This window comes from Mesoplodon bidens (genome assembly GCF_964165515.1).
Source record: "Mesoplodon bidens genome assembly, chromosome: 10".
NCBI classification, from domain to species: Eukaryota; Metazoa; Chordata; class Mammalia; order Artiodactyla; family Ziphiidae; genus Mesoplodon; species Mesoplodon bidens.
Window position 1 is genome coordinate 92,120,892 of NC_138172.1, and position 22,271 is coordinate 92,143,162.

The 22,271-nt window shown below is 37.9% G+C and overlaps 1 protein-coding gene across 1 annotated transcript in view; it reads left to right on the forward strand.

Annotated features, from left to right (window-relative positions):
• Positions 1-22,271, forward strand: part of NUP153 (nucleoporin 153) — an 80,258-nt gene that overhangs the window by 46,968 nt on the left and 11,019 nt on the right. The window contains exons 12-17 of the mRNA XM_081247788.1: positions 2,991-3,128; positions 3,770-3,868; positions 4,913-5,000; positions 16,123-16,248; positions 18,216-18,833; positions 21,467-21,661. Coding sequence (XP_081103914.1) covers positions 2,991-3,128; positions 3,770-3,868; positions 4,913-5,000; positions 16,123-16,248; positions 18,216-18,833; positions 21,467-21,661 — 1,264 coding nt within the window. The remainder of the gene's footprint in view (positions 1-2,990; positions 3,129-3,769; positions 3,869-4,912; positions 5,001-16,122; positions 16,249-18,215; positions 18,834-21,466; positions 21,662-22,271) is intronic.

The following is a 22,271-nucleotide window of genomic DNA, read 5'->3' on the forward strand; positions in this document are numbered from 1 at the left end:
TCGCGGTGAGCAAGGGCTACTCTTCATTGCAGTGCGCTGGCTTCTCATTGTGGTGGCTTCTCTTGTTGCGGAACATGGACTCTAGGCGTGCGGGCTTCGGTAGTTGTGGCATGCGGGCTCAGTAGTTGTGGCTCTCGGGCTCTAGAGTGCAGGCAGGCTCAGTAGTTGTGGCGCATGGGCTTAGTTGCTCCATGGCATGTGGGATCTTGGTTTCCCCGACCAGGGATCAAACTGGCATCCTCTGCATTGCAAGATGGATTCTTAACCACTGGGCCACCAGGGAAGTCCAGAGAAATGTTTCCACCTGTGTAACCCAAACCCCTGTCAAGCTGTCACACATTTCCATCACTCCAGAAAGTTCACTCATGCACCTTACCTGTCAATGCCCATTGCCTCCTGCCCCAGGGACAGTCACTGTTCTCATTTGTTCCATCATATATATATATGGTTTTGCTGGTTCTAGAACTTCATATTGATACAGTTAGTCAGTATGTATTCTTTTGTTCCTGACTATTGTGAGTAAAGCTGCTGTGAACATTCTTGAACCTTTTTGTAGACATAAGTTATTTCTCTTAGGGTAAATACTTAGAAGTGGATTTATGAGGTTATATGATTTGTTTAACTTTTTAAGTAACTGACAAACTGTTTTCCCCAAAGTGATTGTAACATTTTACACTCCCACCAGCAGCGTGGGGCTTTTCTTACTCAATCAACTACTCTTTATCAGTAGTTGACTGTCATCCTTTAAATTTTAGCCATTCCGCTTTGTGTCTGATGGTGTCTCATTGTAATTTTAATTTGCCTTTCTCTCTTGCTTAATAATGTGTTCTTCTTTATTGGCCATAATATCTTGCTTTGTGAAGTGTCAGATCTTTTGCTCTTTTAAAAATTGGATTGCCTTACTATCATCGAGTTGTAGGAACTCTATAAATTCTAGACCCAAGTACTTTGTCAGATACGTGTCTTACAAATATTTTCTCCCAGTTTGACTTGCCTAATCCTTTTCTTAACAGTATCCTTTGATAAGCAGATGTTCTAACTTTTTGAAGTCTGAACTTACCCATTTTTTCCCATTATTTTTACTGTTCTTTGTGTCCTAAGAAACCTATCCCCAGGCTGCCAAAAAAGTCTCCTATGTTTTCTTCTAAGAGATTTATAGTACTGCTTTTATGTTTTTCCTACTTTCCTTTTTGATTCCTTATGTGATCCGTGGATTATTAAGAAGTGGATTTAGTCCTGATTTTAACGTTTTGAAATGTATTGAGACTTGTTTTGTAGCCCAGCACATGGTCTGCTTGATGAGTCTTGACGAATGTGTATTCTGCGGTTGTTGGGTATAGTATTCTCTAGATATCAGTTAGATAAGATGACGGATAGTATTTCTAAGATCTTTGTTCTTGCTGAATTTTGGAGGGAGTGGGGTGGGGAGATGTCTGTTTTCTGTATTGTTGAGATATGAGTTAAAATTGTTAACTTTTATTTGGTGAATTTATCTTTTTCCCATTTATAATGTCAATTTTTGCTTACTTATTTTGAGGCCCTCATTGGTGCATACACACCTTATATCTATTGTGGCTTCTCAGTGATTTGCCCCTTTTAATATTACTAAATGTCCTTTAAAAAAATCTTTGGAAATATTCTCTGTCTTGAAACCTGCTGTAGCCGGTGTTTAATGTAGCCAGCCACTTTATTACTGGAATTAGCCTTCTTATGCTTACTAACTGCAAGTTATATCTTTTTCCATCCATTTACTTTCAATCTGTGCCTTTTCGTTTAACGTAAGTCTCTTATAGACAGCGTATAATTGAGTCTTGTCCTTTTATCTATTTTCTGCCTTTTAATTGGAATGTTCACTTATATTATTGGTATGGTTGGATTAAGATCTACCTTTTTTAAAATTTTCTATTTTTCCCACTTGTTTTTTGTTTCTCTCTTGTTCCTTTTGAAAGCTGTCTTCTTTTAGGTTAAGTGGAAAAATTAAGAGGAAAAATGGATGTTTACCTCACATATTCTCCACTTCTTCCAGAAATCTGAATTTCCGTTTGGTATCATTTCCCTTCCCCCTGAAGAACCTACAGAGCAGGTTTTATGGCGACAGATTCTTAGTTTTGTTTTCTCCAATTGCCTTTATTACACACCTGTAGTTTACAGAGATTTGGTTTGCCAGAGATTTAGACAGTTTATATGCAGACTTGGGACTCCCCTTCTGTGGCTCTTCATTCCTGCATCTCCCCTTATTTTCTACCTACTGTGATCACCCTCATGTGTCCTTTGAATGCCTCAATCAACAGATTTGCAGTTTTCTTTCTGAATTTCAACTATCCGACTGGCATCAACTCAAAGAGAGCAGGAAGCTCACTCAGAAGAAGCCTGTCTTCTAAGTCTCTTCTTCCCTCCAGTGTCTGCTTGCTTTTGGTTGCTTTGAAGTGTTTTCAGATGTTTTTAATATATTGTCCAGAGTCTGTAATTCTTATCTGTCAGAGCATTGGTCAGACACAAGCTCCTCCGCCATTAGCAGAAGTGGAACTCTTTTTGTTTGTTCTAATCTGGGTCATTTGAGACTAGTGGTGGTCTTTGCTATATTGAGTTAAAAACCAAGGCAGTTCACCAGACTTACCAGTGCTGACATTTATTAAATGCTTGTTTTACATGCCAAGACCAAAAGTGACTTTCTTTCGTATTAATACCACAACTGTGGTATGTTGATTTTTTTTTCTCATTTTCACCAGTTAGGAAATTGGTACCGAGGACAGTTAGGTTCACAAAGTCGCATGGCTGACAGGTGGCACAGCTGGGATTCATATCTTGTTTAGTATTTTTTTTTTTAATTCAAGAGCTCACATTGTGAACACTGCATAGTGCCACCGTATCCCTGTTTATTCTAAACTTAGCTGTAACTATTGATACATCAGTTCTACCTGAAAATAAGTAGAGACAGAAGTATGACACAAAAGATGAAATATACCATTGTAAAACATGTTGTGTTTCAGGAACTGGAAGTCCCAGTATTACCGAAAATCTCTCTACCCATCACCAGTTCTTCACTGCCTACCTTCAGTTTTAGTTCTTCTGTGATCACAACTTCCTCTCCATCACCCACTAGTCCTTCACAGTCATTAACAAACCAGGTAAAAAACCATTGTACCAATAGAGGTGATTTTTGTTTTTTCTCATTCTTTATTTTTAAAAAAGCTAATCTGTTTAAAGCAGTGATTAATTTTCACTATGGAAATTAACAACTCAGTAAGATGAGAAAAATGGAAATAGTGTTTTGCTTCTTTTTTTTTAATGTACATCATGATGAGAGCATTCTTCAACTCTTATGAATGCATTAGGGGAAGAGTTGAGTATTAGTTTGTTTCCAAACAATGTTCCCAGTTAAAATACTTTTTTTTTCAGTGAGAGTGGATTTATGTTTTTGTTTCTCAAGTAGTATTAACATTTTTAATCTGCTCCTGAAATTTTTATGCTTTTTTCCCTGACTTTTACATCTTCTGAACATATTCTTATAGATGTCATTTCTCCCCTTTAGATAAGTATCTCCCTCTAAGGTAATGTATATTCCTCTTCTAAGAGGAAGCAAGATCTTATAAGCAGTTAACTGTTTAGTAGTTTTCAGAAGTTAAAAAGTGATTTTTGAATTCAGAAGGGGAAAAATTGCTTTTGGCTTCTTTGTAATAATTAATTTTGCTTAAGGTCTATTTTATTGTCAAATTCTTTTCTAAAAAACTATTTTTGTATCGTTTCTTTAATAATTTGGAAAACCTAGGTACAAATGACCTCTCCAAACAGCACTGGCAGCCCCTTGTTTAGATTTTCATCTCCAATTGTAAAATCTACTGAGGCAGATGTACTACCTCCGTCATCCGTAAGTAGCAAGCAAGGAATATTTCATATTTATTGATTTCAAAGGCATACTATATTTTTAAAATCAAATCTGAGATGCCATTGGTAGTAAGAAATGCGACTTTTCTTACCAAAAAAATTCCAGTGTACAGAAAACTTTCAATGAACATCTATATATTTTTCACTATATATACATATATATATATTATGCATATGCATTTTCTTATGTACCATTTGCAAGTTAGGGTGCAGACATCTTGGTACCCTTAATACCTTTCCGTGTATCCCCTAAGAAAAAGGATATTCCTTTGTATACCCACAATACAGTTATCCTATCCAAGAAATGTAACATGATGTAATAGTAATAGTGTTCATGTTCAGATCTACCCATCAGCCCCAGACTGTCCTTTAATTGCTGTTTGTTTCTCTTGGTCCTGGATCCACTTACGATTAGGACTAATCTAAGTCATATTGAATTTAGTTAACATGTCTCTTGAATTGACTTTAATCTAGAAAAGTTGGAAGTTTTTATGTCCCACAGTATGTATTTTTTTCTTCATAATTAAGAATAAATATTTTGAGTAAGAATAATACATAAGTTTAATGTTCAAATTGTGTCCTACCTGTATTTGGCATGTGTATCATTTTAACATGTTACTTTCTGTTTTTCACTGTGTCCTTGTTTTCTGTCACAACTAGATGTTCCAGATCATTTTGTAACTTCCCTGCCACATGCCTGAAGTGCACTTGTTGGCCATAAAGTCTCATACTTTTTATTAGGAAATGGCATTTAGAAGTCCAGAACTGGGCATTAGGAACACATTATTTTTACGTATTGCTTTGAATGAAAAAATGCTTCAGAAATTTAAAATGCTGTTGTTAAACTGTGACACACCATTCATTATAAGAAGCACACCAATTTTAGAGATTTAAAATAGGAGAAACTGTGAATCTTAGAATATGTGAAATTCAGTATATTTTTTTGACTTGGCATAAAATAGAGCTTTATATTTGATAATCATTGGAAGCTAAATGGACACTGAAAAGACACCTTCTCTTTCTACAGATTGGATTTACATTTAGTGTGCCCGTGGCAAAGACAGCAGAACGCTGTGGCCCTAGTAGTGCCTCAGAGCCACTTACAAGGAGTTCAGGTAAGGAACCATTTCCATAATATTTCACATAAAAATACATTAGATTGATATTTTAAATTATCTTTTACCTTTGGCAGTTCTTGTAAATGGTTTCATTTGAATACAGTTAGCTCTCTAAATGTGAATGGTTACAGTTTGGATGTGAAAGGGATGGTCACAATAACAAATTTATCCACTGTCTTTATTTAGTCAAAATAAAGTGATATTTTATTATAAATGAAATCTTCCCTTTCTTTTTAACATCTTTATGGAGCATAATTGCTTTACAATGGTGTGTTAGTTTCTGCTTTATAACAGTGAATCAGCTATATGCATACATATATCCCCATATCCCCTCCCTCTTGCGTCTCCCTCCCACCCTCCCTACCCCACCCCTCTAGGTGGTCACAAAGCACCGAGCTGATCTCCCTGTGCTATGCGGCTGCTTCCCACTAGCTATCTACTTTACATTTGGTAGTGTATATATGTCCATGCCACACTCTCAGTTTGTCCCAGCTTCCCCTTCCCCGAGTCCTCAAGTCCATTCTCTCGTCTGCGTCTTTTTTCTTTATTCCAGTCCTGCCCCTAGGTTCTTCAGAACCCTCTTTTTTTTTTTTTTTTTTTTTTAGATTCCATATATATGTGTTAGCATATGATATTTGTTTTTCTCTTTCTGACTTACTTCACTCTGTGTGACAGACTCTATGTCCATCCACCTCACTACAAATAACTCAATTTCATTTGTTTTTATGGCTGAGTAATATTCCATTGTATATGTCGATGGACACTTAGGTTGCTTCCATGTCCTGGCTATTGTAAATAGTGCTGCAGTGAACATTGTGGTACGTGACTCTGTTTGAATTACAGTTTTCTCAGGGGATATGCCCAGTAGTGGGGTTGCGGGGTCATATGGTAGTTCTATTTTGAGTTCTTTAAGGAACCTCCATACTGTTCTCCATAGTGGCTGGAGATTTACATTCCCACCAACAGGTCAAGAGGGTTCTCTTTTCTCCACACCCTCTCCAACATTTATTGTTTGTAGGTTTTTTGATGATGGCCGTTCTGACTGGTGTGAGGTGATACCTCATTGTAGTTTTGATTTGCATTTCTGTAATGATCAGTAATGTTGAGCATCCTTTCATGTGTTTGTTGACAATCTGTATATCTTTGGAGAAGTGTCTATTAAGGTCTCCACCCATTTTTTTTTTTTTTGATAATGAGCTGCTTGTATATTTTGGAGATTAGTCCTTTGTCAGTTGCTTCGTTTACAAATATTTTCGCCCATTCTGAGGGTCATCTTTTCGTCTTTTTTTATGGTTGCCTTTGCTGTGCAAAAGCTTTTAAGTTTCATTAGGTCCCATGTGTTTATTTTTGTCTTTATTTCCATTTCTCTAGGAGGTGGGTCAAAAAGGATCTTGCTGTGATTTATGTCATAGAGTGTTCTGCCTATGTTTTCCTCTAAGAGTTTGACAGTGTCTGGCCTTACATTTAAGTCTTTAATCCATTTTGAGTTTATTTTTGTGTATGGTGTTAGGGAGTGTTCTAATTTCATTCTTTTACATGTAGCTGTCCAGTTTTCCCAGCACCACTTATTGAAGAGGCTGTCTTTTCTCCATTGTATATCCTTGCCTCCTTTGTCAAAGATAAGGTGACCATATGTGCGTAGGTTTATCTCTGGGCTTTCTATCCTGTTCCACTGATCTATATTTCTGTTTTTGTGCCAGTACCAGACTGTCTTGATTACTGTAGCTTTGTAGTAATAGTCTGAAGTCTGGGAGCCTGATTCCTCCAGCTCCGTTTTTCTTTCTCAAGATTGCTTTGGCTCTTTCGGGTCTTTTGTGTTTCCATACAAATTGTGAAGTTTTTTTGTTCTAGTTCTGTGGAAAATGCCATTGGTAGTTTGATAGGGATTGCATTGAATCTGTAGATTGCTTTGGGTGGTATATACCGTATTCTTGGATTCTTCCAATCCAAGAATACAGTATATCTCTCCATCTATTTGTATCATGTTTAATTTCTTTCATCAGTGTCTTATAATTTTCTGCATACAGGTCTTTTGTCTCCTTAGGTAGGTTTATTTGTAGGTATTTTATTCTTTTTGTTGCAGTGGTAAATGGGAGTGTTTCCTTAATTTCTCTTTCAGATTTTTCATCATTAGTGTAGAGGAATGCAAGAGATTTCTGTGCATTAATTTCGTATCCTGCTACTTCACCAGATTCGTTGATTAGCTCTAGTAGTTTTCTGGTAGCATTTTTAGGATTCCCTGTGTGTAGTATCATGTCATCTGCAAACAGTGACAGTTTTACTTCTTCTTTTCTGATTTGGATTCCTTTTATTTCTTTTTCTTGTCTGGTTGCTGTGGCTAAAACTTCCAAAACTATGTTGAATAGTGATGGTGAGAGTGGGCAACCTTGTCTTGTTCCTGATCTTAGTGGAAATGGTTTCAGTTTCTCACCATTGAGAACGATGTTGGCTGTGGGTTTGTCATATATGGCCTTTATTATGTTGAGGTAGGTTCCCTCTGTGCCCATTTTCTGGAGAATTTTTATCATAAATGGGTGTTGAATTTTGTCAAAAGCTTTTTCTGCATCTATTGAGATGATCATATGGTTTTTATCCTGCAGTCTGTTAATATGATGTATCACATTCATTGATTTGCATATATTGAAGAATCCTTGCATTCCTGGGATAAACCCCACTTTATCATGGTGTGTGATCTTTTTAGTATGCTGTTGGATTCTGTTTGCTAGTATTTTGTTGAGGATTTTTGCATCTATGTTCATCAGTGATATGGGCCTGTAGTTTTCTTTTTTTGTAACATCTTTGTCTGGTTTTGGTATCAGGGTGATCGTGGCCTCGTAGAATGAGTTTGGGAGTGTTCCTCCCTCTGCTATATTTTGGAAGAGTTTGAGAAGGATAGGTGTTAGCCCTAATCTAAATGTTTGATAGAATTTGCCTGTGAAGCCATCTGGTCCTGGGCTTTTGTTTGTTCGAAGATTTTTAATCACAGTTCCAATTTCAGTGCTTGTGATTGGTCTGTTTATATTTTCTGTTTCTTCCTGGTTCGGTTTCAGAAGTTTGTGCTTTTATAAGAATTCCAGGTTGTCCATTTTATTGGCATATAGTTGCTTGTAGTCATCTCTCATGATCCTTTGTATTTCTGCAGTGTCAGTTGTTACTTCTCCTTTTTCATTTCTAATTCTATTGATTTGAGTCTTCTCCCTTTTTTTCTTGATGAGTCTGGCTAATGGTGTATCGATTTTGTTTATCTTCTCAAAGAACCAGCTTTTAGTTTTATTCATCTTTGCTATTGTTTCCTTCATTTCTTTTTCATTTATTTCTGATCTGATCTTTATGATTTCTTTCCTTCTGTTAACTTTGGTGGGGTTTTTTGTTCTTTCTCTAATTGCTTTAGGTGTAAGGTTAGGTTGTTGGAGATTTTTCTTGTTTCTTGAGGTAGGATTGTATTGCTATAAACTTCTCTCTTAGAACTGGTTTTGCTGCATCCCATAGGATTTGGGCTGTCACGTTTTCATTGTCATTTGCTTCTAATTTCCTCTTTGATTTCTTCAGTGATCCCTTGGTTATTTAGTAGCATATTGTTTAACCTCCATGTGTTTGTATTTTTTACAGTTTTTTTCCTGTAATTGATATCTAGTCATATAACATTGTTGTCGGAAAAGATACTCGATATAATTTCAATTTTCTTAAATTTACCAAAGCTTGATTTGTGACCCAAGATATGATCTGTCCTGGAGAATGTTCCATGAACACTTGAGAAGAAAGTGCATTCTGTTGTTTTTGATGGAGTGTGCTATAAATACCAATTAAATCCATCTTGGTTAATGTATCTTTTAAAGCTTGTGTTGCCTTATTTATTTTTGTTTTGGTTTATCTATCCATTGGTGAAAGTGGGGTGTTAAAGTCCCCTACTGTTATTGTGTTACTGTCGATTTCCCCTTTTATGGCTGTTAGCATTTGCCTTATGTATTGAGGTGCTCCTGTGTTGGGCGCATAAATATTTACAATTGTTATATCTTCTTGGATTGATCCCTTGATCATTATATAGTATCCTTCTTTGTGTCTTGTAATAGTCTTTATTTTAAAGTCTATTTTGTCTTATATGAGAATTGCTACTCCAGCTTTTTTTGGATTTCCATTTGCATAGAACATCTTTTTCCATCCCCTCACTTTCAGTCTGTATGTGTCCCTAGGTCTGAAGTGGGTCTCTTGTAGACAGCATATATATGGGTCTTGTTTTTGTATCCATTCAGCCAGTCTGTGTCTTTTGGTTGGAGCATTTAATCCATTTACATTTAAGGTAGTTATCGATATGTATGTTCCTGTTACCATTTTCTTAATTGTTTTGGTTTTGTTATAGTAGGTCTTTTCCTTCTCTTGTATTTCCTGCCTAGAGAAGTTCCTTTAGCATTTGCTGTAAAGCTGGTTTGGTGGTGCTGAATTCTCTTAGCTTTTGCTTGTCTCTAAAGGTTTTAGTTTCTCTGTCTGAGAAATCTGAATGAGATTCTTGCTGGGTAGAGTAATCTTGTTTGTAGGTTTTTCCCTTTCATCACTATAAATATGTCCTGCCACTCCCTTCTGGCTTGCAGAGTTTCTGCTGAAAGGTCAGCTGTTAACCTTATGGGGATTCCCTTGTATGTTATTTGTTACTTTTCCCTTACTGCTGTTAATACTTTTTCTTTGTATTTAATTTTTGATAGTTTGATTAATATGTGTCTTGGCGTGTGTCTCCTTAGATTTATCCTGTATGGGACTCTGTGCTTCCTGGACTTGCTTGAAAACTTTCCTAACATGGGAAAGGATATAGTCAACTATAATCTCCTCAAATATTTTCTCAGTACCTTTCTTTTTCTCTTCTTCTTCTGAGACCCCTATAATTCAAATGTTGGTGTGTTTAATGTTTTCCCAGAGATCTCTGAGACTCTCCTCAATTCTTTTCATTCTTTTTTCTTTATTCTGCTCTGTGGTAGTTATTTCCACTATTTTATCTTCCAGGTCACTTATCCATTCTTCTGCCTCAGTTATTCTGCTATTGATTCCTTCTAGAGAATTTTTAATTTCATTTATTGTGTTGTTCATCATTGTTTGTTTGCTCTTTAGTTCTTCTAGGTCCTTGTTAAACGTTTCTTGTATTTTCTCCATTCTGTTTCCAAGATTTTGGATCATCTTTACTATCATTATTCTGAATTCTTTTTCAGGTAGACTGCCTATTTCCTCTTCATTTGTTTGGTCTGGTGGGTTTTTACCTTGCTCCTTCATCTGCTGTGTATTTGTCTGTCTTCTCATTTTACTTAACTTACTGCGTTTGGGGTCTTCTTTTCGCAGGCTGCAGGTTCATAGTTCCTGTTGTTTTTGGTGTCTGCCCCCAGTGGCTGAGGTTGTTTCAGTGGGTTGTTTAGGCTTCCTGGTGGAGGGGACTGGTACCTGTGTTCTGGTGGATGAGGCTGGATCTTGTCTTTCTGGTGGGCAGGACTGTGTCTGGTGCTGTGTTTTGGGGTGTCTGTGAACTTAGTATGACTTTAGGAAGTCTCTCTGCTGCTCATGGCTGGGGTCGTGTTCCTGTCTTGCTAGTTGTTTGGCACTGGAGCTTGCTGGTCGTTGAGTGGAGCTGGGTCTTAGCGTTGAGACGGAGATTTCTGGGGGAGCTCTCGCCGATTGATATTACGTGGAGCTGGGAGGTCTCTGGTGGTCCAGTGTCCTGAACTTGGCTCTCCCACCTCAGAGACTCAGGCCTGACACCCGGCTGGAGTACCGGGACCCTGTCGGCCACACGGCCAGGTATGTGGGACGTGTCTTGCCTTTTGGGAGGTCTGAGGTCTTCTGCCAGCGTTCAGTAGGTGTTCTGTAGGAGTTGTTCCACATGTAGATGTATTTTTGATGTATTTGTGGGGAAGATGGTGATCTTCACGTCTTACTCCTTCGCCGTCTTGAAGGTCGCCCACTGTGTTTACTTTTGATTACAACAGTTAATGTTATTCTTCTCTTTGTATCATATTTGATGTATTATTTCAGGAATATCCTGATGGTTATAAACTTGTCCTCAGTTGGGGGAACCAAGCAACAGGGAGCTGTGCTGACGTTTGTTCCTGTCACTGGAACTACTCCTATTGCTGCAGCTTCACTCCTAGGCCTCCACTCACCAGATCCAGGCAGCTTTCCAGGAGCCTTGACTGCTGGTTACTGATCCCAGGGCTGCCCACCAGGTCTCACAGAGGTGTCTGGTATTAACCTCTCTACCAGTGCTCTCGGTACCAGATTCTCCTCTGTGCTAAGCAGACATCGTCATCTGAGCAACAGGAGAGCTCCCTCAGCGGGTCTCTCGCTGTGGAAGCTCTATAAATGAAATGTTACAAGAAGTTCAAGGGTGGTCTACATTGTAATTACAGTGGATTCCATCTGTAGATTTACTCTTGAGTTCATAAGCATTTTTATGCGTAAGGGTTATGCTGGCCTCTGCAGATAGTGATATATAATTTCTAAACTCAAAAAAATGGGCATAATTGAGGGAAAGAAATGAATATTCAGATAATTAAACCATAGGCTTTTGCTGTGGTGGTGGTGGTTTTGTTTCAAGTATTGGGTGTTTGGGAAATGAAGAATAATCTGGGCTGAGTTACTCAGGTCAAGAATTCTGAGTAAGGGCATTTCTCACCCAACAAACAGCCAAATGCAAGAGAACAAGAGGAAAAGCATGGCATACTTTGAAAATCGCAAATAATTTGTCATGAGATTGAGAGGTAGCTTTAAATTCTAAAAATTCTGTGAATGCTATGCTCAATAATTGGATTTTAATCTGAATGTGGTAGGAAAACATGGGGTGGTTTTTATAGGGGGTGAGATGGTGCCTTGGAGTAACAGCAGTGTGTTAGGTGGGCATGTGAGTGGGAGTGGGGTGTCATATGCTGAGACACCAGTTAAGGGGCTGTTGCCTTATTCAGAAGTGTTTCGTTGACTATCTGCTGAGTTTGGGAATTTTTAAAAACTAGATCCTCCCTCAAAAGATAGATTTAAAAAACTATCAAAGAGCCAGGACCTATAAGCTAAGAAAGTCTTTGTCTTTGGATGATCTGGAAGACAAGAGCATAGGTTACAAGAGTGGCACAAAATAAGAATTTGGTATGTTTTCAATCCTAATTTTTGTTAAATAAAACAGCCCTGTTTAAGAGAAAGTAATAAGCATATTTCAGGTGTACTTAACACACTTTTTTTTTTTCTTTAATGTTACTGTGAATTCAAGAAGAATAAACTGATTCAAATTTCATTTTCATGCCTGGTTATGAGGGAAAGGCATTAAAGTCCTTCAGTTTTTATTAATGCTTTACTGATGGTAACTGAATGAGTAATAGTTTGTTAAAACAACTTTTTGTGTTTCATTACGTCTGGGAAGATTGTCCAGATTTTTCAAGAGTTTATTATGAGTGGCATATATAGAATTGTTCTTACATTGAGACCTCTGTTTCTCACCACTTCTTCTTTTTCTTTTCTTTTTTTTTTTTTTTTTTGCGGTACGCGGGCCTCTCACTGTTGTGGCCTCTCCCGTTGCGGAGCACAGGCTCCGGACGCACAGGCTCAGCGGCCATGGCTCACGGGCCCAGCCGCTCCGTGGCATGTGGGAACTTCCCGGACTGGGGCACGAACCCGTGTCCCCTGCATCGGCAGGCGGACTCTCAACCACTGCACCACCAGCGAAGCCCTCTCACCACTCTGTCATTAAAAAACTGATGAAAATGTGGAAGTCATGGTTACGCTGTGATAGGAGCTAATTTTCCCATTATCTTCATTTTCCATCTCTTTTAGTACACTTTAGGAAATCCTTAAAATTTACCTTAAGTTACTAAAAGCAATTCAATATTGATTATAAAGGAAGATAGAATGTGATAAAGTAATAAAAGCATTTTTCTTTGTTTTGATACAGTTGTAAGAGATAGGTATGGTGTTTTGGTTTTTGCACATTTTTATTTTTCAGGTGAAATTGACACAAGATAAAGTTAATCATTTACAGGGAACAATTCATTGGTGTTTAGTACAATCACAATGTTGATTGTGTTTAGTACAGTCACCACCTCTAACTAGTACCAAACATTTTTATCACTTCCAAAAGGAAACCTGTACCCATTAACCAGTTTTTCCCCATTTCCCCTCCCCCGCCAACTGCTGACAGCTACTAATCTGTGTTCTGTTTCTATGTATTTACCTATCCTGGAACCATACAACGTAACTTTTTGTATCTGGCTTCTTTCACGTACTGTTTTCAAGGTTCATCTGTCTTGTAGTATGTATCATTACTTCATACCTTTTGTGGCTGAATGATACTCCACCATATGGATATACCATAATTTATCTGTTTATTCGTTGATAGACATTTGAGTTGTTCCCACTTTTTGGCTGTTGTGAATAGTGTTGTTATGAATATGCATGTACTTGTATTTGTTTGAATACTGGTTTCAGTGCTTTGGAGTGTATACCTGGGAATGGAGTTGATGGATCAAATGAGAGTCCTATATTTAACTTCTTGAGGAACTACAAAACTTTTTCTCAGCAGCCGGCCCATTTTACATTCCCACCAGCAGGATTCAAATTTCTCCATGTTCTCACCATGTTTATTATTTTCCATTTTTTGATGATAGCCATCGTAGTGGGTATGAAGTGATGCTTCATTGTGGGGTTTTTTGTTGTTGTTGTTTTGTTTTGTTTTGTTTTTTGCAGTACATGGGCCTGTCACTGATGTGGCCTCTCCCGTTGCGGAGCACAGGCTCTGGACGCACAGGCTCAGTGGCCATGGCTTACGGGCCCAGCCGCTCTGCAGCATGCAGGATCCTCCCGGACCGGGGCACGAACCCGCGTCCCCTGCATCGGCAGGCGGACTCTCAACCACTGCGCCACCAGGGAAGCCCTTCATTGTGGTTTTGATTTGCATTTATTTCCCTGAAGACTTATGGTTTTTAATATCTTTTTTTTTGGAACAGAGGAAGGTTTATTGCAGGGACAAGCAAGGAGAACAGGTGGCTTATGCTTAAAAAACCTGAACTCCTGTTTAGCATCTTCTCATGTGCTTTTTGGCCCTTTACATATCTTCTTGGGAGAAATGTCTGGTCAGGTCCTTTGCCCATTTTTAAATTGGTTTGTCTTGTTGCTGAGTTGTAGTGTTTTTATATAGTCTGGATACTAGATCTTTATCAGATGTGTGATTTGCAAATATTTTTTCCCATTCAGTCAGTTGTCACTTTCTTAATAATGTCCTTAGATGCACAAAGATTTCTAATTTTGGTGAAGTTCAGTTTTTTATTTACTTGTTCTTTTGGTGTCATATCTAAGAATTCATTGTCAAATCCATGGTCATGAAGATACACCTCCTAGGTTTTCTTTTAAGAGTTTTATGGTTTCAGTTCTTATGTTTTAGGTCATTGATCCATTTTTTTGTTAAATTAATTAATTCATTTTTGTCTGCGTTGGGTCTTCGTTGCTGCGCACGGGCTTTCTCTAGTCGTGGCAAGTGGGGGCTTCTCTTCGTTGCGGTGCGCGGGCTTCTCATTGCGGTGGCTTCTCTTGTTGCAGAGCACGGGCTCTAGGTTCATGGGCTTCAGTAGTTGTGGCTCGTGGGCTGTAGAGTGCAGGCTCAGTAGTAGTGGCGCACAGGCTTAGTTGCTCCGCGGCATGTGGGATCTTCCCAGAACAGGGCTCGAACCCGTGTCCCCCGTGTTGGCAGGTGGATTCTTAACCACTGCGCCACCAGAGAAGTCCCCATTGATCCATTTTGAATTAATTTTTGTTGATGGTGTGAGGTAAGGGTAGGTTGGGTTTTTGAACTCCTTTACCCACTGCTTTAAAATTGGCAAGCACTTTAGAAGAAAAACCGATTATTTATATTTTACTATGGAAAATTTCAAACATTCTCAGAAGTGGAAGAGTAGACTGAGTCCCCATACACACTTTACTGAGCTTCAGCATTTGCCATTTTGTGACCAATCTTGTTTCTCTCTCCCTCCTTCCTTCCTTCTCCCCTCACACACACAAACACACCTATCGGGTAATTTTGAAACAATCCCAAACATATTTCATCTGTAAACAGAAATATAATGACAAAACGATTATTGTACTCACAATATAGATCTCTTATTTTAAGTATAAGGATATGTTTGTTTTAGCAAGTTTGGGAACTATGAAAAGTAAAAACATCACTCTTTCGATGTAAACAGTCAAAATTTTCTGGACTTTCTAACCTACTCTTTCCCATAACTGTGCTTCTGAGAATGATTTTTTGTGGCTGCATAGCATTCCATCATGTCAGTGTTCTGTAATTTATGTAGTTAGCTCCTTTTATTAAGTGTCATCCAGGTTTTCAATATAATAACTGAAAGATATTTTCAATCATAGGATGAATTTCTAGAAATGAAATATCTGGCTTAATTACACATTAAATTTTTTTAACATCTTTATTGGAGTATAATTGCTTTACAATGTTGTGTTAGTTTCTGCTGTATAACAAAGTGAATCAGCTATACATATACATACATCCCCATATCCACTCCCTCTTGCGTCTCCCTCCCACCCTCCCTATCCCACCCCTCTAGGTGGTCACAGAGCACTGACCTGATCTCCCTGTGCTATGCGGCTGCTTCCCACTAGTTATCTATTTTACATTTGGTAGTGTATATATGTCCATGCCACTCTCTCACTTCATCCCAGCTTCCCCTTCCCCCTCCCTGTGTCCTCAAGTCCATTCTCTACGTCTGTGTCTTTATTCCTGTCCTGCCCCTAGGTTCTTCAGAACCATTTTTTCTTTTAGATTCCATATATATGTGTTAGCATACAGTATTTGTTTTTCTCTTGCTGACTTACTCAGATATTGGATAACAATTATAGATTATATATAGTTTATATAATTTTTTGTCCTTCTGGAGGAGAGAGATATACAGTATGGGAAATAGTATTTTTTGCTTCCTTGTAATGGCAAGGTAACCCTGTACTTTAAGTCATTTGTTCATTATCTTTGAATTACAGTGACTTTTTTGGTGGGTATTTTTTTTTAAGATATTGATTCAAATTGACTTTGAGAGATTTTTCATACATGTAACTTGCTTTTTCTTAGCATAATATCTCTTACAATTAAAAAAAATTACAGCTCAAGATATCACTGCAGTGAATAGTCCAAGCTGTAAGAAGAAACCAGATGAAGATTGCAAGGGCCCTTTCAAACCTGCAAAAACCCTGAAAGAAGGAAGTGTCCTAGATGTTCTGAAGAACCCTGGTAAGATAATGGCTGCCCTTGAGATAATCTAAAATCTTAATTGCAAAATCATGATCTCATCTTAATATCACTTGTTAATACTCTGTTGTACTTCAGGCTTTTAAAAAATGATGTCTAGTTTGATAGGAGATTGGCTTTTGAATGTAGATGTAGTCAGATGTAACTTTTTAGGTGCAAGAACTTAGAAACTATTTCTTTAGAATTTAAGGACTCTGTGCTAAAATGAAATCTCTAAGGGGCAAGTATAGAAGGAGAAAATGTGAATTGCCTGTTAATTAGAGATGGGCCAATAATTGGAAAAAAGTAAATAAACCTGATGATATACCTGGACATGTCTCTCTCTGAGAGCGTTGAACTGCCTTGTTCTTCTCAGATTATTCCCCAGTTGTGGGATATATATAACAAAGCCAAGTGGAAAGAAAACATATGCTGACTGTAAAAAAAAAAAACACACACACACACACACACACACACACACACACACACACACACACACACACACACACACACACACACACACACACACACACACACACACACACACACACACACACACACACACACACACACACACTAGTACTCACTTCAAATAAAATAAGATATGAATGTTAGTGGTTAAGAATTTGAAAATAATGAATAGAAGTCCTCAAATAGGAATAGGTTTTCAGTTTGAAAATCAAAGAGGATAGTATAATTCCAACTGGGATGTATAAGAATATAAAAGTGTTTATAAGATAATCTAGTAGCTCAGAAAGAATTTAGATTTATCCAGCACATGTGTTCATGTATAACTGAATATGAGTTTCAATAATAAGGTTGGATGCTCCAGCAAGATTTAGAGGGATTAGGTTCTTTTTGGTGTCGCTCCCATTTTATAGATGAGTAGACTGCCTACTGGAGTCTCAATATAGACGGTTTTATGCAGTTATGGGCAGGACTCCAGAATGCCTGTGTCAGGGTGAACTGAGTGGTAGTCAGTCAGCATCAAATGCATATAGGTTATCTTCATAGAAGTTACACTTTGCATTCATAATGCCCACTCCTCCCCTCTTTTAAACTTTTTTTAAAGAGCAAAAATTTGGAGAAGTTACATGTTCTCTTGAGGGAAATCCGGAAAATCCAAAAAAGTGGGAGGAAAAGAAAACTTGTAACACCTTGAAGTGGTTACGTTAAAATTTTGCCAACCTTAGTGACTCAGGTTAATCATTAACAAACTAGTACATTTTCCTCCTTTGGGAGTAACTGAAGTACGTGGGATTGATTTATCTTTAGGCAAAAAATAGCTCTAGGCTGGATTATTTCTTGGTACCACTAGAAAACCTCTTTAACAACCTTCTGTATCATCTTTCCCTCTGATTTTCTTTTCCCTTGATGCTAAAGGCTAGAGAAACGGGTGTTTTTTTGGTGTATGTAAAATAAAAGTTAATTGGTCCAGAGTAAAGGATTGAAAGGTCATTTCTACAAATAAAGTGTAGTTTGAGTGAATCAAGTCAATGTTATCAGTTTTGGTAGCACAAAGACTTTTCCTCATGGTTTTTTCCCTTATTTCCAAAGACTTTTCCTTATTTCATGGTTCTATGTGCATACCTTAATTAAGTCTCAAATTAGGTATTGGTTGAATAAACAGTAAACAGATTCCTAGAGGAAGATGATATACTATAAACCAAACATCTTTTGTAGACTTTTAACTAGGTCTGTCACCTATTAATTATGGGATTAGTACTAGAAATATAGCTTAGGTGAAAAACTACTCTTAAGTAGTCCATCTTGGATTGTAATAACTCTGTAATTAAGGTAAAAATGTTTTCTCCCAGGAATAATATTTTTATTATTAACAGCTATTATTCTATAATTATTATTGTCAATATTATTAATATTTATTAATGATTAAAAAATAATAGGGAGGCTTTCTAATCAAAACATTGACTAATCTTTTCCTTCCCACTCCCCTCTTCCCCTCATTGTAGGTTTCACATCACCAAAGGCAGACTCTCTTGCTGCTCAACCTACCACCACAAGCCTGGTAGTTTATTCAAGACCAGCAATAAGTAGCTTTTCTTCTAGTGGAATTGGGTTTGGGGAAAGTTTAAAAGCTGGGTCATCGTGGCAGTGTGATACCTGTCTACTCCAGAACAAAGTTACAGACAACAAATGTGTAGCCTGTCAAGCAGCAAAATTGCCACCAAAAGATACTGCTAAACAGACTGGAACTGGGACACCAAGTAAAAGTGGCAAACCAACTCTTTCTGCACCAGAGACAGGCTTTGGAGACAAATTTAAACCAGCAGTAGGAACTTGGGATTGCGATACCTGTTTAGTGCAAAATAAACCTGAAGCGATAAAATGTGTAGCTTGTGAAACACCGAAACCGGGAACTGGTGTTAAGCGAGTCCTTACGTTGCCAGTGGCTTCAGAAAGTGCTGTTACTGTGGCTGCTTCCTCCTCCAGCTGCACTGTGACCACTGGTGCCTTAGGATTTACAGATAAATTCAAAAGGCCCGTGGGATCTTGGGAGTGTCCAGTGTGCTGTGTTTCTAATAATGCAGAAGACAATAAATGTGTGTCCTGTATGTCTCAGAAACCAGGTACGTTTATGGCTGTTTGGAATAATTTTGTTCATTTCTTTAATAGAACATTTTAATTTATTCTCTGTAAAACAGCTAAGAATAACCTCAATATTTTAGATGTTTTAAGATGAGCATTTCCTCATATGTCTTAATTTTTCTGAACTGTCTTGAAATTAAAATGACTTGCTTGGGACTGGAACTGCATGTTCTCTTAGGAGAGTCTGTGTGTTTAAATCAGTCCAGCACCTGCTTTGACCTCTTTTTTTGTGTGTAATTTTATCAGAAGCTTCTGGCTCTCCATGATCATTTTCAAAGTTGGCTAATATAGATGCAATGGTCTTAGAATGGGGCAATCTTTCTCAAACCTTTACACAGAATAAAATACTCCTTTGTCTCTTTTCTTCTAAGTAGAAGTGAGGATGGCTAGTGGTCATTTACACAGCTGGTTTCACTGCATTATGAGAAGGCTGTGGCTGAATGTTAATGGTGATACCTGTACCTATATGTGCTATCTGCCAGAGATATTGCAATGATCATAAATTACTGAATCATTAATGAAAAGTTCTATTAGGTAACCAGAAAAATGAAGTTAGAGTTGAGTTTTTCCTGTTTCTGTTCAATTTTGAAAGAGTTACTGAAGATTTACATTGATCTTTAATTCATTTGACTCTGCTGTGTTTGTAATGCTATTATATAATTATTTGGTACAGATATATGGTAACATGGATACTAAATAAAACATGTTATGAGTATCCTGGGAATTATACTTCCTATTTTTATTGCATTATCATGGATGTGTGATTTTGTGTCTGCAATGGAAAGCTCTTGAGTTAATAGCCCACATCCCTCTCTTAACACCAGGGGTGAGCCATACTTCTGATTCCTGCTAGACATCTCTACAAGAATAAGGTTTCAGAATCTTTATTCTGAAATATTTTTCTCTTTCCGTCTGGCATTCTTCCTCTTCCCCTTAACAAAAAAAAGAAAGCTCGCTCTTGATATGTGTAGGAAACCAAAATTTATTCTGAGTTGATGGGTCAAACTTATATTTTTGATACATCACCTGGTGGCTTTTTGGAGGATAGATTTGAAGGCAGCAAAATTTGGAAACCAGAGGACAGGTTAGGACGTTGATCAATAATATAGGTAGAGATAGTAGTGATATGTACTAATAAAAGCAAATGGGGTGTAGAATAATGTACGGTTGAAGATATGTTGATTTCAAGCTGCTGAAGTTGACAGATATGTGTGAGGCCTTTGGATATACGGATAATGGACCCTTCGGACTGGGGATACAGATTTGGGAGTCATTAGCCCATAGTTTTCAAGTAAGTCGTGGGAGCAGAGGTGATAGAAGGTGAGTGAGCAGGGCAAATAGAGAAGACAGCCTGGAACTGAGCTCTGCCCGCGTAAGAGAGTAGCAGGACTAGAACTGTGGAGCAGTCAATCTGTTAAATGAATAACCAGACAGGAAAAACGAAAACCACGTGGTACTAGTTGCTTTTTAGGAGGATGGATTTCAAGGGAGCGAAACCAGAGGTCTCAATAACAAGGCTATTAAGCAAGAGATGAGGGGGCTTGAACCAGAAGAGCAGTAGAAGGAGGGTCAGAGAAAGAGAACGAAATCGATTGGAGAGATATATAAGGGACGAGTTGTCATCTCACCATTTTATTGGCAAGATGGAAGAGAACATACCACCAGTAAAACACAGATCAGGTAACTGGGAAAAGTGACAACAGCTGGAGGACATTTAGAGAAGTGGGGTTACCAGAATGAATGGCTCCACTCTCAACACTGTATTTCTTCATGCAGCTGTGCCTTGCTGAGCCATCCTTCCTGTGCCGCCGCATCTGCCCACAAAATTGCTAGTTCTGCTTAAAAATGTAAATACCACCCCTGTGAATCCTTCTCCTATCCCATAGTAATTTCTTCTCTGTACTCTTGTTTAGATCATTTGTCACTCTCCGTCTTAGTGATGGTGCTGCTATGCATTTATGTTCGTTTTGCTTTCACCCCTTTTAGACCAGAAACACCTTTAGAAGTTAAGCAACGTTTTATTCATCTTGATATCCCCAGAACCGAAGAACGTTATGGTGCTTAATAAATGTCTATTAAATGGCTACCTTATAACAGAAATGCCATGAACATAGTAGGTAGTGTTGAGTTGAATTGCAAAGTGGATAAAAGAGCACTTCTATGCAAAAATTGTCATTTCAAAGTCAGAGATCTGTGCTTTGAAATCTTGAAATTAATATTGCCTGGGCTGTGTGTTTTATGAATCAGGCTGTTGCCTACAATTTAGAACTTATGTTTTATAATCTGTGATGTTTAACAAAGTTTGACAGATTATTAAGGAAAATTTAGTCTTTTAGGCTCTGATATGTGAGCATGATTCTTAAAAACCATGGCTGTTCAAACTGGGGCTTAAAAGGGGGCTCATCACTGAGCAAGGTGAGTGTGAGTTGCTCTTTTGTAAGAGTAAAAGAAATCTGAGATGTCTGTACTGTTTTTAACAATGTGACGTTCAGATTTCTGGCATTTTCTCTTAATAGGAAACACATAAAAATTGTACATTTAGACTTAGTGGTGTCATTGAGATCTTGACATAATGTAAATCCGAATTTTCCTCTATTTCCCCATTATTTTTTAGGAAGTTCAGTACCTGCTTCAAGTAGCAGCACTGTGTCTGTCTCTCTGTTGTCTGGAGGCTGCCTAGGATTGGACAAGTTCAAGAAACCTGAGGGAAGCTGGGACTGTGAAGTGTGCCTAGTGGAGAATAAAGCAGATTCTACCAAATGCGTAGCATGTGACAGTGCAAAGCCAGGCACGAAGTCTGAGTTTACAGGTAAGGTGTTGGTAAAGTGCCTCCTTAGATGACCACTTTAAAGTGAAATATTTACAAACAGCTTTGGTTTTAAAACTATTCATTCTCTGTTGAAAATTCATGTTAAATGAGCTATTATCCTGGACTTTTAGCTCATATCTGTCTCTGAATTACTATGCAGTTGAATTGTTTGCTAGTCTGTAGTGAAGATAAGTACATTTTCTATTTTATTTGTTTTCATTTGAGAAGGAAAATGCTGGTTGCAGCCCACTGAATTAACATGGCTGAGGGGATACAGCTGGTTTGAAAAACACTGCATTTGGGTTTTAGAAGATCACTAAAGCTCCTTCTGTGGCTGCCACCTTATGGTCCCTTTCCCATTCTCCCCACCTGTAGTACAGTCACCACCACACCTGTAAACCTTCCTTTTGAGGCAGAAGTACCTTTGAGATCCTTTGAGTCAGAGGTGGTAACTAGTTAATTATTGTCTTTGGCACCTTTATTTTTAGCTTTCTGTCTAATATCACTTAAGGTATTTCAGAGACCATGTGGATAGCCATTTGCTTTTGAGGTGGGTTTTTTTTTTTTTTTTTTTTTTGGGTGCGTTGGGTCTTCGTTGCTGCACGTGAGC